At 46.1% G+C, this 12,347-nt stretch overlaps 1 protein-coding gene across 2 annotated transcripts in view; it reads right to left on the bottom strand.

The window, feature by feature from the left end:
* Positions 1–320: 320 nt before the first annotated feature.
* Positions 321–12,347, bottom strand: part of COL5A1 (collagen type V alpha 1 chain) — a 147,155-nt gene continuing 135,128 nt past the window's right edge. The window contains exons 63-66 of one of the 2 annotated variants that reach the window (XM_017810346.1): positions 12,053–12,165; positions 9,969–10,037; positions 5,917–6,150; positions 321–3,298 (exon numbers count right to left, since the gene is read on the bottom strand). In XM_017810346.1, the coding sequence (XP_017665835.1) occupies positions 3,152–3,298; positions 5,917–6,150; positions 9,969–10,037; positions 12,053–12,165 (563 nt within the window). In that variant the 3' untranslated portion in view covers positions 321–3,151. Of the gene's footprint in view, positions 3,299–5,916; positions 6,151–9,845; positions 9,915–9,968; positions 10,038–12,052; positions 12,166–12,347 lie in introns of both variants that reach the window. The other variant, XM_017810347.1, reaches the window with a different exon arrangement.

Here is a 12,347-nt window from a genome sequence, read left to right as displayed (position 1 = left end):
TGTCCTCTGGTGACATTTCTGCTGGTGTGGAGGTGGAGAGCAGGCGGCCACCCAATCTTCTCATCCAGATCCCAGGCACCGAAATCCCCAGGCTGGCTTTTTGCACTGTTGGGTCAACTGGAGATTCTCACTAAGGAATAAAAAAAATAAAATTCCAAGCCTGGAAGTTCTCTTCCTTCTGGATTTGGTTTATATTTTACAGTATATATTACCTTTAAGCGCTTGCACAGCTCCTCTGATGAACTCTTCGGGCTCCTCAGGGTCGTGGAGAAATCCTGCTGCAATCAACTTCAAGAAGACATTCACATCACGTTGGTTTAGGTGGAAACAGTAAACTTGATTTATTGAAAAAAAATCTATTACATTTATTCCTTTATTACACAGGTTTAAAATATTTAAAAATAGCTCTTATGGGCATTACACTTAAATTTTATGACATGTTTATTGGACTTTGAAGAAATGTACAATATGTCATTTGACACTATATTTTAAAAAGGGCCTTATGTACTAAAAAATTTTTTTTCCATAGGTTTTATTTTTCTTATCAACATTTGTTCAAGTCATATATATTAAGGGAGGAGGGAAATAAAATTACACAAAAAGAAGGTCTGCAAATACAAGTAGTAATTTTATTGCAATATACCGTAGAGCTAAGTGGTCTGGGGAAAATCGGAACAGTTTGGAGCTCAGTACAATTACAACACTGTGGAATTCAACAGAGGAATTTTTTATTTTTTTTTTTTTTTTTTACTTAAAGCAAAGAAATAAAAGGAAAAAAAAAATAAAAGAAAAAAGCTCCCTTGATGAAAATTTATAACAGAATCACATGACCTAGACGGACGCACACGTGTGGACATACATCAATATATGGCTTTGCTGTTGCAGAGAGGAATGTGCAACCTTTCCTGACCTTCCCGCTGTTCCTGAACAAGGCTGTTGCCAAGGTGACTGAGAAGCTGAATTCCTTATATATTATTATATATTCCTTTTCACTGCTTTGCTGCCGGAGTCTGCAGTTTTTAGGGTAGCACCTTTTTATTCTTTTATTCTCCTAAATTGAAAAAAAAACCCAAAAAACAGACCCCACGAGAGAACACTCCAGAAGAAGGGAGATGGATGGACACGGCTCTCCCAGGCCAAAAAGCACCACGCGGCATCGCCGCTCCCTCCAGCACGGCTTGGCCTCCCTTCCTCGGATGCTGCTGCTCTCTGCTTGGGAAGGAGGGGGGAAAAAACATCATATATAGGCTTTTCTTCACAGTAAATGTGATGTCTTTTCCTTTATGGTGAAAGATCCCCCTTGGTTCAAGCGTTGCTGTAACACTCCAGGCCAAATAATAATAATAATAATAATAAAAAAAAAAAACACCCCCGCCCTGCAACATCTATTTTTCCAGCTGAGAGATCTAAACGAGGAAAACGGCCACGGAGAAAAAAAAAACAAATGGAAAAAGAAGATGGTGTCAGCACGTTGTGAGCCGTGGAAAAAAAAAAAAAGCCACTGTGGGAACAGCAAGAGAATTGCAGAGTCCCGGCAGCACCCACACGGCTCCGGCACCGCGTCAGGACACCCGACATCTACATAAATTAGCACCACAAACGTTCAGCACTGAGTACAATCTGCTCTGGTTACCACCGGGAAAAACGTGTGGATAGTCTTGGGGAAAAAAAAAAGGAAAAAAAAAAGGAAAAAAAAAAAAGGAAAAAAAAAAGATGTAAGAAATAACGGAAAGCACATTTAGTACCTTTTCTGCACGGACCGTAAAAGCTGCTGCGATACAAAGGAGAGGAGAGGGTCTTCTACCTAACAAATATAAAGGTGACATGCATTTATAAGTCTGTCTGAAAGTGGTTGAAAAGCAGAGCTGGTGGGAGATTGGCCAGTGGCAGGGTATCACCAGTGTTGTATTAAAGTTATCAAACAGATAGCACCACAGAGACATGTAAAAATAAAAAGCACCTTTCTTTTTTTTCCTTTTTTTTTTTTTTTTAACACTTGATATTCAGAGAGGACAAATGGACTTCCCCTGCCACTGGGGATGGATTTGGTTTTAATTATTATAAAAGACTGTTGAAGGGAAAAAAGAAGAATTAATTTAAAACAGGTATGTTAAGCAAGCGCATAAAAAGGCAGAGACGCGAAGCAGATCCTGCTTTTAGATCAGGGTTTTGTAGAAAAGTTGTTAAAAAGTGGCTTTAATTTCCTAATTTTGAAGTGAATCCTTCCAAAAGGCAACTGTGGCTCGGGGGGCTGGTTTGCACCTCATCCTGCCAAGACTCATCCTGGGTGTAACTCCAAGGCCCTCCTGGCTCAGGGCTGGGAAGAGGCAGAGGCAGTGGGGACAGGAGTTTTTATTCCCAGGTGGATGCTTGGCTGGGCTGCTGGTGGGAAGGGCGGTGGGTTTAATACACACAAGGTCACGTGCATGTTTGGAAGCCAGAAACATTCAAACATTTAAAATAATATACAATACAAATATTTACTTACAAACATATAAAAAATATAAGCACCTTTAATACATGGGAGAGAGATGCCCAGTGTGACCTTTAGCTAAATTTTGCGAAAACGTAGAATTAGGCAACTCAGTGGAGATAACTAAAATTTCTGGGATTGGCCACGACACCTCCTTGCTAGAGCTGAGCCAAATCTCGTGGAATAACAACAAAACGCCTTTGATGAGCTTTGGATTGGAGCCAGGACTTCAACATCAAGCTGAACACAGGAGTTTCAAGTTTTTCCCCATTTTTTTTTTTCCTTAGAAACGAGCAGACAAACAACAATCTACAGGCAAGCGCTCGCTGTTGCTCACAAGAAGAAGAAGAAGGAGTCTGTGATGGCGGCGGGGTGGCCCTGGAGCAGCAGGGACAGGTCTCCAGGCCACGTGTGCGGCGGTCGGTCATGGAATTCTGCGTCCGTGGTGACTGTGGGTCAGAGGTGTCCCAGAGGAAAACTCAGGGGGAAGAACGAGGGATGAAACGAAAACAACAAAAAAAAATAACCCATCGCTGTCCAGTCTCGCAATGTGCATGTGACAAGGAATTCTTCTTTTCTTTTTTTTTTTTCTATTCAATTTTTCTTTTTTTTTTTTTAATTAAATGGCGCAATGAGGTTACGAGGTTGCTCATTTGGAGACTAGTTTTCAGGTGGCTCTTAGCCCATGAAGCAAGCTGGTCCCACCTCGAATCCAAATTTCTGTGACGCTTCTCCGAAGTCATTGAACATGATGTCGACTATAGGTACTTGCTCTACTTTGGGCGTGTTGATTTCCAGGATGGTTTTCTGATAGCCCTTCTTTGCCTGGTGGGGAGAAGAGGGAGAGAGAGAGGAGCTCTGGTGATGCCTTCCAACCCAACATCAGCAAGATATCATGACTGAGCATTCACCACTCAGGCAACGCCCAGAGATACCTTACCCAGGCGTTTTCTGACCCAAATTAGTCACCCAGCAACAAAACACGGATTTATTTGCCCTGCAGATTTACCAGACATGGGATGGGGACCGCTGAGCAAAGCCCTGGGAGATGTTCACCCTGAGCCCAGACTTTGCTGCCATGCAGAGCACGACACACTAACTCTGCTGTCAGCACATCTCCCAGCTGGAACAGGAGCCTGGTAAAATTGTTGTGGCTGTGCAATAGTTGTTTTACCTCCCCGAGGACACGCATGGGTTGTTGAGCAAATGGGAGCGATTTAATTTGAATATATTAGTTTGACTATTACCCGAGCGCTACCGAAAAGATCACATTTAAAGTTTGATGGAATTCACAAGGTGATGTTGTCTTTTTATTGTGCCTGGTAGCCATACAGTTATTTCCAAAATATAAATAATTATTAGAGGAGCAGAAGTGCACCCGAGGGCATACAAGGCTGCACAAACAAGTGAATTTATGGAGCAGCTTTTGGCTCTACCTTTCCCTCTGATTTGTGTGTCTCGGCAGAGTTGGCTGTATCACAGCTACTGAGAAAGGGCTGTAAGATCAGGAAAAACACATTCAAATAATGGTCTGAACATAAGCCCTGGAGATCCAGTGACTGCAGCACAGCCAGAGCGTGGGTCCTACCAGGACCTCTGCGGCAACGCCGTGTCGGGCAGATCAACCTCATTTTCCACACAGCAGGGCTCAATCACAGAATCATTTAGGTTGGAAAAGACCTTTAAGATCACCAGGTCCAACCATTAACCCAGCATGGCCAAGTCTGTAACCTGAATGAGTTCTAGTACTCGCTCCCACAAATGGGTTAAATGCATCTCTAAATTTCCGGCGGGGTTCTTACAGCCTTTTAGTTGGTCTAAGATTTGGATTAAAATCATCTTTAATATAGAGAACCTGTTGTAAACAATAAACTCCCTTACATAAATAAATCTTAAATATCCTGCCTGTGGTTTGGGCAGCACAGTCTACCAGGGAGGTTGCAGGAGTCCAGGTGATGCAGAGCAACCTGTGCCAGGGCCTCCCCACCCTCACAGGGAACAATTCCTTCCTAATAGCCAATCTAAATCCATCCTTCTTCATCTTAAAGCCATTCTCCCTTGGCCTAGTATTCCTCATTAGTCAGAGGAATGATGGCATGTTTAAACTCAAAGGGTTTTCAGCAGGCACATCCACCCTAACAAGTAAAATGTGTGATCCTACAACATCCCTGAGACTTCAGAAGGGAAAGGAAGGCACTTTTTACCAAGGACATGTTGTGTCAGCAGGAGATATGAGGTACTTGAGGATAAACTTCTGAGTTTATCCTTGCCCTTTCCCTCTCCACGAACATGTTAAAAGAAGTGATTCTAATCTGATTTTCCTCCTTGCTCCTACAGCAAAAATCGTGTTTGTGCCAGAACAGAACCATTTTAATCTCAAATTATGTGGGGAGTTTTTTCTGTCAAACATCTCAATCTTTCTGTCCCGTGGGCTTCAAGCACTGCAGTTCCAGAGGGTGGGAATTATGCATGTTTTTGCACCAGCAAGCTGGGTCTCAAAATAAAGGCAGGCAGCACCTGCTTTGCCAAATTTTTATCTCCTGATGGCAGATTTTTAAGAGTTTAAACCCAAATCAGGCATCCAATGGAAGAGGCAGAAGCAAAGGGGGGATGCTGGGCCCCTCTGGAAACTGTGGCTGCTCCTTGTGGCTGAAGGGAAGGTGAGGAGCAGGGTGGGCTGGAAAGGGAGGGGAGAGCTTCATTCTGGGCAAAAAAATCTCATGGGGGGGAAAAAAGCTGAAGACAAAGATGTTAGAAGTCACATTTGAAACACGAGCAGGGGTGTGAACCTGTCTCCTGCATCCCTTAGATCATCTCATCTGTACAGAGTCAGGTTTTGCTTTGGTTTGTCCTCTCCCAGGGGCACTGGTGGCTCCTGTGAAGGGCTGGGGGACACACGGAGCAAAGCCCAGCTCTGGGCTGGGCTCCCCTGGCTGGAGCTGGATGCACCCCCATGACCAGCACAGCCCCTGGGGCTGCACACAGAAAAACCTCATCCAACCCAATGCCAAACCCTTAATACTTTCCCCTCCAAGATTTCCTGAGGGCAGTTAAAAAGATCATTATTAAAACCTGCAAAACTCATCCACGACTGGGTGTCATCGCTCACCTCACCCCCTGTGAGGAAACAGGGGAGAGCAGAGGCAAGGGGGGGACGTTTAAAAGCAGTCTAAAAGGAGTTTTTAGGCAGGTTCATTTGATTATCAGATCAATCTGATTCCTAGAGGTGCTGCAGCTTCTCCTGACCTGGAGTGGAATCACGTATTCCCAGCTTATGGAAGAGCGAGCTCCATGTCTCCCATGCCAGGGCCCGCCCTCAGGACAACTACACCAACGGGCACAGGAAATTTGGAGGGGATTTGCTCCGAGGCAGATGGTGCTGGACAACCTGGGGAGGGGGACAAAGAGCCCCAGGGTGTCCCCTTCCAGCCCTGCCCACGTACCGCGCAGCCGTCCAGGGCGGCTCGGATGTAGGGGTTGTTGTCGTAGGACATCTCCTCGTCGTTGGAGCCCAGGAACCTGATGGCCTTGTCGTAGCTGTTGGTGGTGGCATCGTGCCAGGCCACGGACTGGTAGCAGTTGTAGGTGATGTTCTGGTGGGCCGAGGCGCTCAGGAGCCGCAGGAAGGTCATCTGCACCACCCCGATGGGGTTCCCGTCCGAGTCCACGTAGGAGAGCTGTGAGGGGCAGAGAATGGGAAATGCTGGGCAGTGAGGGGGGATGCAATGTGTCTGGGGGGCTCTGAGGACCTCCAGTGCCACCACCCCATCGGGGTGCAGGTACTGCTCCTGCCATAGGGCTGCTCTGGTCCTCCTGTGGCCAGGGCATGGATGACAAAGGGCATTTTATTCTCTTGCTGCACATGCGCTAAAAAAAATAAGGCTAATTCAAGGCAGGAGACAAAAGGAAGGGGAATTCAACCCAAAAAGGTGCACATTTGGGGATATATGTCTCAAGTTTAAGCCAATACTGAGCATATTTCTCCAGCTTTTGAGGAGGAGAGAAAGCAGATTCCTGTAAGGGTTTGGGGCTTTATTTTTCTGTCCTGTTTGACAAGATTTCCTGGCTGCTGTGCCTCTTTTGTTCTGCACACTCTGAGGTACTTCCCATTCATTTTTCCTGGGCACCAAACACTGGGGTTTCAAGCAATCTTTGCACTTGATCTGCAGCAATCCTGTTCCTGCTGATAAGGACTGGGGGCTGCAATGGCTGGCAAGGCTGCACTCAGGTAAAGGGAAAATGGATTTGCTGCCCTTAGGGCATGTTGTGAACACAGGGCTGCCCCTGCACACTGAGATTTGCTCCGTTCTTCCCATCAGGCTGCTTTGCTCCCAAGCAGGAGAACGGTGCCTATAATATATTTCTGCAAAATGGAATTTACTGAAACCCAATTCCAGCGCTTAAGGGATTCAGGACTTTCTGGGAGTTTTGTGCCCCGCCGAAGAAGCAAACACAAAATGAGTTTGCACATATGAACTGGCTGTGCTTGAGGTGGCATCTCCAGCCATGGCCAAGCCACTGCCCTCGAGGGACAGCTGGGTTTCTTTAGAAACAACCAGGAGAAAAACACAGGCACAAAAACAGCAGAGTTTCCTTCGAGGTACCACGAGACATCGAGTTGTGGTGCGAGCTGCAAACAGTAGAAGAGATTCATAACCAGGTAATAAAACAATGAACAAAAAGGTAATAAAAATAAATGAATGTACCAACCGGTTGTCAGGATACTGTTGCACTGTCCTCCTGAGAGTTAAATATGACTGACCAGCAGAGAGCCAGGCATGCCAGGAGAGCTACCAGAAAACCACCAGGACGTGGAAGGAAGGGGACACAAAATGCCAAGCACTTGGCACACACCCAGTGCCATGTGGCACTAATGACCTGCAGGACCCACTGCTCTTATTTGGTCTTATTTCAGTTCAGAGCTCGGTTTGGAGCCTGGCTGCTCATTAAGGGGTCTCTGATGCTGTTTAGCTTCTGCAGATTGTGTGAAGCCCTGTCCCAGATTTGCAACTGGAGCCACTGGGAACTGGTTGTGGGCATAAGGTTTGCTCATGGGAACAGCTTTGCAAAAATCAGTCATTTCCTCTTTTTCCTGTGCTGGTATTTCCCTGTGGCAGATGCCATATGGCTGTGAAGGATAATGGGATGGGATGGGATGGGTGGCAGGCCTTGTTAGAGCTACTGGGAATTGTGTGTAACACACACAGAAGGAAAGCAGAAGAAAACATCTGCAACCCTCTCATCCCTCTAAATTCAGCTTGGCTGCATCATGAGAAAAGGTAAAAAATTGGCTCCAGGTAGTCTGTGTCATTGATTAATGACGGTGTGGAAGCATCAAAACAAGCTGATTTCTTTGTATTGCACAGTTACTACATCCTTCTTACTTTGGGTGTTCCCAGCTGCACACCCTGTGCAACTCCAGGATTCACCTGGAGCCCCCTGTCAGCAGTGCTAAGCATCCAGGTGAAAATCTTCCCCCCCAATTTGGGGTTCCCCATGGGCTCAGGCACCAAAAAATCTGCCCAGCCTGCGTGGAAAGACACCAGGGACCTTCTCCATGGAGTAACAGGAGCAGAGTTGCACCCAGAGGAGAACTCAAACTCATTCATTCCCTCCATCTACACACAGATTTTAGCTGATCTGGGATCCACCAGGCAAATATCTCCTCAATTTACCAATCTCATGTCTCCAAGTAGAGACTGGGGTAAAATGAGAGGACCTTTCAAAATAAAGAGATAAATAAAACTTTGCTTTCATGGCTTGCACGTTTAACAGTTTTGTGAATTGCTTAGGTAGGTCTTCTACGTGCTGGTGGCTTTTTTTTTTTTTTTTCCCAAATAGAAAAAGCAGGAAAGGTAAAAAAAGCAAGAAAATGACAATACAAAAAGATGGAACAAAGAGCTCCAAGTAGCACCAGAAATTCTTATTGAAAAAAAAATAAGCCCTAAGCTCTAGGTTGACAATTGAGCCTCTAATGTAGCTGATAGACTGGGAAAAAAAGAAGCAGGGAATATGGAGAAGTGAAGGCACTTGTGTAATATTAACTGATGAAGTGCTCTGTAATTAAGCTATGAGTAGTTGCCCTCCAAGGAGCCACGAGGCTGAAGCCTTGGCTTTGAAGCCTTACTCGATAATGCAGAAAAGCTACAGAAGCCACGTCCTTCTTGTGGGCAGAATCAGAGCAAAACGTGTTTAGCAGCGATGAAATGCGGTGCAGGGAAACAACGTGGTGATTTTCTGGGTTGTTTGCCTTTTAAGGTGGAAGTTTGGGGGGCACTGCAAGAACCCCCTTCCCTGGGGACAGGACAGCTGCATGGAGCAGCTCAGTGTGACACAGCAGAGCATCTGCCTTTGGGGGCAGGTCGATTTTATCTGCTGGATAAATTATCTTCTTCCCTAATTCTCCTCATTTGACTGAGCTCATTATCTGCATCCCGCTAATCCTACACAAACTGATACACAAGGGGGAGATTTCTGTTGCTTAAGGAGACCTGGCTGACCCTAATCAGCTGCTGCTCTGACATCCCTGACCAGGATTTGGTCTCTGTGGGAGTGATCTGTCCACAAAGTGGATGTCCTGTTACAGGACAATATACAGGAGCTTTCTCTGTTTTATGTGTTGCTGTCTTTCTGACATCAAACATTGTCTGACCTTACAGCAGCTCTTCTCCCTTGAAAAAATCCTTAATTGTGACTAAGTCAAAACCCTGCCACCAGACTTGGCAAATGCAGGTGACTTGAAATCTTCCTCTAAAATAGTGACTTCATGTCTCCCAAGCTCCGTGAGCAATGTGGGAGTCCCTGGTGTGGCTCATCTCCAGTATGGGAGACAAAATCCATCCTTTGGGGAAAACCTGCCCCAAACCAGATATGTGCAGATCCACGCCCTCAACCTGGATACCAGTGAGCACAGGCTGTGACAGCTCTGGGCTGGAGCATCACTTTAGGGGTCTCTCAGCTCTTGGGATAAGGCCTCGTCTCTGTGGGATATGGGGACACCCAGTTTGCCCTTGCCATAATGGGAACTGATGAGGAGACAGCAACAGCCCTCCTTGTGGGATGCAGACATCCTGCAGTGCCCTGTGAGGACAAACCTACAACAGCTCCATCTCTGTAGGGTCCCCCAGCACATCACTGTGTCCCCTTCCAACACAGGGCAAAGCTCATCACCTGTTCCCGGGTTCCCAGTCAAGCAGACTGGAAAAAAAAGTGCCTCCACGGGGTTTTGTTTCTTTCTCAGTATTCCACCTTAAATGTTTTGCCACGGCTGGTGGTGGTGATTAGTCCAGCATGCAGAGTGCAGCAGGTCTGGCCATACCAAAGCAGATGAGGAGCTCTGATTCAGGTTCCAGGGCCAAGGTGAGCCACTTACCAAAGACCCCCGCTTGTATTGACTATACCATGTGGAAGGCTGTTCTTTGGGCCAACGAGCCATTTTACTCTGTAAAATATGACAGGGGTTAAGGAAAACAGAAAGCACCAAGATGCATCTTACCAGTTTACCGCGCTTGAATTCACTGAACCAGGAGCCCGGGGTTTCCTTTGGCCAAGAAGTAATTCTAGCCTAGTTTGGGGACGGCAAGGAGGGAAGAGAGAAAGAAAAAAAAAAAAGGAAATTAAAACAGTTACATTCAGTTCCACAAGCAGCATGTCTTACTGGAAGTGTCCAACTTCCTTCTGAATAATTTCTTAATTTTTTACACCAATAATGAGTGGTGGGCAGAGCACTAAGGTGCCTCTAGAACAGAGGGGGAGGGTGTGGTCCTCCCCCAGGTACCCAGTGGTGCCCTGGCACCACCTTCCTTAGCTAAGGGCTAGTGATCTCTGCCTCCTAGACACTTTGGATGCAAATCTAGCAGTGCAGTGTAATGAGAGGAAAAGTAAAAGGAAAGATAGAGAGGGGAAAAAGGAAACATGGATGGTGAAAGGTGCAGTGATCTTCATGGGAGGGCTGCGGTGGAGAGGCAGTGCTGGAAACTGAGGAGGCTTCTGCCACTCGTAATGCCAAATCCAGATGCTGTGGGGCTGGGAAAGGCAAAGGATGTGATTAAGGAAGAGCCTCTACCTGTCTCCTGTGTTTAAGGTGCAGCACAGACCGTGCATCCTCCGCAGATGGTGCTGGACCACGTGATGGAGCTCCAACGACCCGGAGCGACAGTGACCATGACAAGAAATCAGCCATCAGAGCACCCCTTATGGCAGCCCCAGCCAAGCAGCTGAAGCACTTTCTTTGAGTCAGAGCACAAGGAAGTAACATGGCTGCCTTCTGCTCCCTCACCCTCCCACAAACCCCCTAACTTCTGCCTCAAATCTCCCCAAAAACTACAGCCAAGCTCCATGCAGGTGTCTTGGGATTGTCCTTTCCTTTCCAGCACGTGAACTGTAAAGCAAGTCAGCGCGTTTCTGCTGGTTGAGGGATGAACTGAGAGGGGATATGGCTCAAACTCTACTGTGGCTTATAATAAAACCACTCAGCCAGTACTCCATGCTTCTGTGGTCAATGTTTGCATTCCTCTAGATGGAAAAAGAGCAGGCTGAAGGTTTTTCTTATGAATAAAGTATTGCAGAAGCGTAGCACAGTTTGCACTTGAGGAGTATCACACAGAGCCCCTCACAGGATGAGCATGGCAAGACTCTGAGATCCTGTAAGATCATGGCCAGAATCCAATTTTAGCTGTCAACATTTCGAGGAGAGACACGGCAAGTTGATGCACAGGAGAAGAAATCTATCTCCTATTTAAACAGCCCTAAGAAAAACTCCAGGAATATTTATGTTGCATGTTATTTGTTCAGCTCTGACACATATTTCTGGTGGGTGAAATGCAGCAAGCGAACGGTTCAGCTTTGTCACAGCTGGAGCACAACTGTGACACTGGCAGAGCTCCCCCAGGCTGAATTGCAAGAGCTTCTGCTTGGCCAGTGCAAAGCTGGTCCCCAGGCAGTAGGAAGAGCAGCTCTGGAAAGCAGAGTGCATGGATACAGGACAAAAATGATGAGTTTGGTTGAGCTAAGCGCGTCATTACACAAAATAACTTCATCAACCTTGCACATCAGCACCAGGGAGAGAGCTGACGATACTTGCAATCATTTAGGATCGTTTGCCCACAGGAAACAGCAGGAAAAAATGACAGGAGATAAACATTTATCTGCTCTGCTTGGAGACACAGTAAGGGGAGAGGAGTCAGTGGTGCTTAGACATGCAGGCAGTGGAGCGACAGCCCGGCTGGGAGGGGAGACAGGGAATGAGTTAAACAAAGCTCCCAGGGAGCCCCAATTCCTGCCCCAACACACTCATCTGCCTTTGTACAGCAGAGTTAAAAAAATTAACGTTTTAGCATTTATAATGCCTGGGAAATCATCAAAGGCTTGTTCCAATCTGACTTACTCAAAGAAATTCTCTTTGTCAACATGTTCCTTATTATTTTAGAAGCAATGTTGTGTAACGAAGGAATGTTCTGGATCTTTGATCCTCACTGGTTACTGTTCAATTCTCCTGAAATTGACTGTCTATGAATATTCATAGTAGGGAACAATCTATCACCAGGACACAGGGGGAAATTAAAGGTTGTGTGGACTTACTCCTTCAGATTTCTTATCAGGGAAGATGCAAGTCTCTCCACCAGCTGTGAAATTACAGTAAACTTTGAAAGAGTCCCTGGAACATCCTTGGTTTGGATCAACCCAGTATTCACCTGGATGCATGAGCAGGGAGAGAAGGGAAGAAAGAATTAGCACTGGGAAGGAAGGACAATGGGCACTTTCCCAACCATCTTACCAGGGATGTTTCATCTCTGTCACAGGCTACTATTTATATGTAGTTTATGAAAAACTGGTTTTGAAAAACTGGTTTAAGTTCTTGTTCTAGTTAATACTG

Source organism: Lepidothrix coronata, unplaced genomic scaffold (assembly GCF_001604755.1).
Source record: "Lepidothrix coronata isolate B3197 unplaced genomic scaffold, Lepidothrix_coronata-1.0 Scaffold28, whole genome shotgun sequence".
Lineage (NCBI taxonomy): Eukaryota > Metazoa > Chordata > Aves > Passeriformes > Pipridae > Lepidothrix > Lepidothrix coronata.
Note: the sequence above shows the minus strand (reverse complement) of the source record. Positions and strands in the feature narration are given on the sequence as shown.